This window comes from Seriola lalandi, unplaced genomic scaffold, assembly GCF_002814215.2.
Source record: "Seriola lalandi dorsalis isolate HSWRI2012SDOR001 ecotype SW California unplaced genomic scaffold, Sedor1 jcf7180002052080, whole genome shotgun sequence".
NCBI classification, from domain to species: domain Eukaryota; kingdom Metazoa; phylum Chordata; class Actinopteri; order Carangiformes; family Carangidae; genus Seriola; species Seriola lalandi.
This window is the reverse complement of record NW_019522633.1, coordinates 1-589: the sequence shown is the minus strand read 5'-3', so window position 1 is coordinate 589 and position 589 is coordinate 1. Positions and strand designations below refer to the sequence as shown.

Below are 589 nucleotides of genomic sequence, written 5' to 3'. Positions count from 1 at the left end.
TTTCGTCCATTAGAACATTTCTTTCATTGGTAAAAACTGGCTCTCCTCTACTGCCAGGCTCATTTCTAATAATAACGTTTCCGTTCCTATCAAGGGTTGCCACCACTTTCTTGCTGTCATCTTTGTGTCGCCATTGCACCCCGTCTAGAGAGACTTCTTGGGTAATCTTCTGTCCTGTGTGCATGACCTGGATCACAGTATTACTCAGGTGCAGCTCTGTCTTGATATTGATTTCATGAAGCTCTCTCAGCAGGGTTTCTACAAATGTTTTATCTGATCCGACTTCACATGCCACCACACGTGTTGTTTTGATTGTATTGCCGACTCTGAAGGTCTTTGCAATGCTTTTGGCCACATCTTGGGCTGTGTGCCCTGCCAGCCTCATCTCTCCTGAACTGTCTCTGACTCCATGACCTACCAGCACCAGTCTGCTGTCCTCTGACAGTGGCACTGAGTCTCCGTGGATCAGTTTTGGTCTTTGGTTTTTATCAAGAACGTAGATGGAGCTAACTGTTGGATGCTTCTCATAAAGATAAGCAGCAGCTTTTCTTACTGCAGGGTCATCTTGCATCATGAGGATCTGCTGGTC

General features: G+C 46.0%; 1 protein-coding gene across 1 annotated transcript in view; it reads right to left on the bottom strand.

Moving 5' to 3' along the window:
- LOC147819588 (uncharacterized) overlaps nt 1-586 on the bottom strand; it is a gene marked incomplete at its 5' end in the record, with an annotated part of 6,512 nt that extends 5,926 nt beyond the window's left edge. Inside the window, one exon of the mRNA XM_087172119.1 lies at nt 1-586. Within this exon, the coding sequence (XP_087028245.1) occupies nt 1-586 (586 nt within the window).
- Between the last annotated feature and the right edge of the window lie 3 nt (nt 587-589).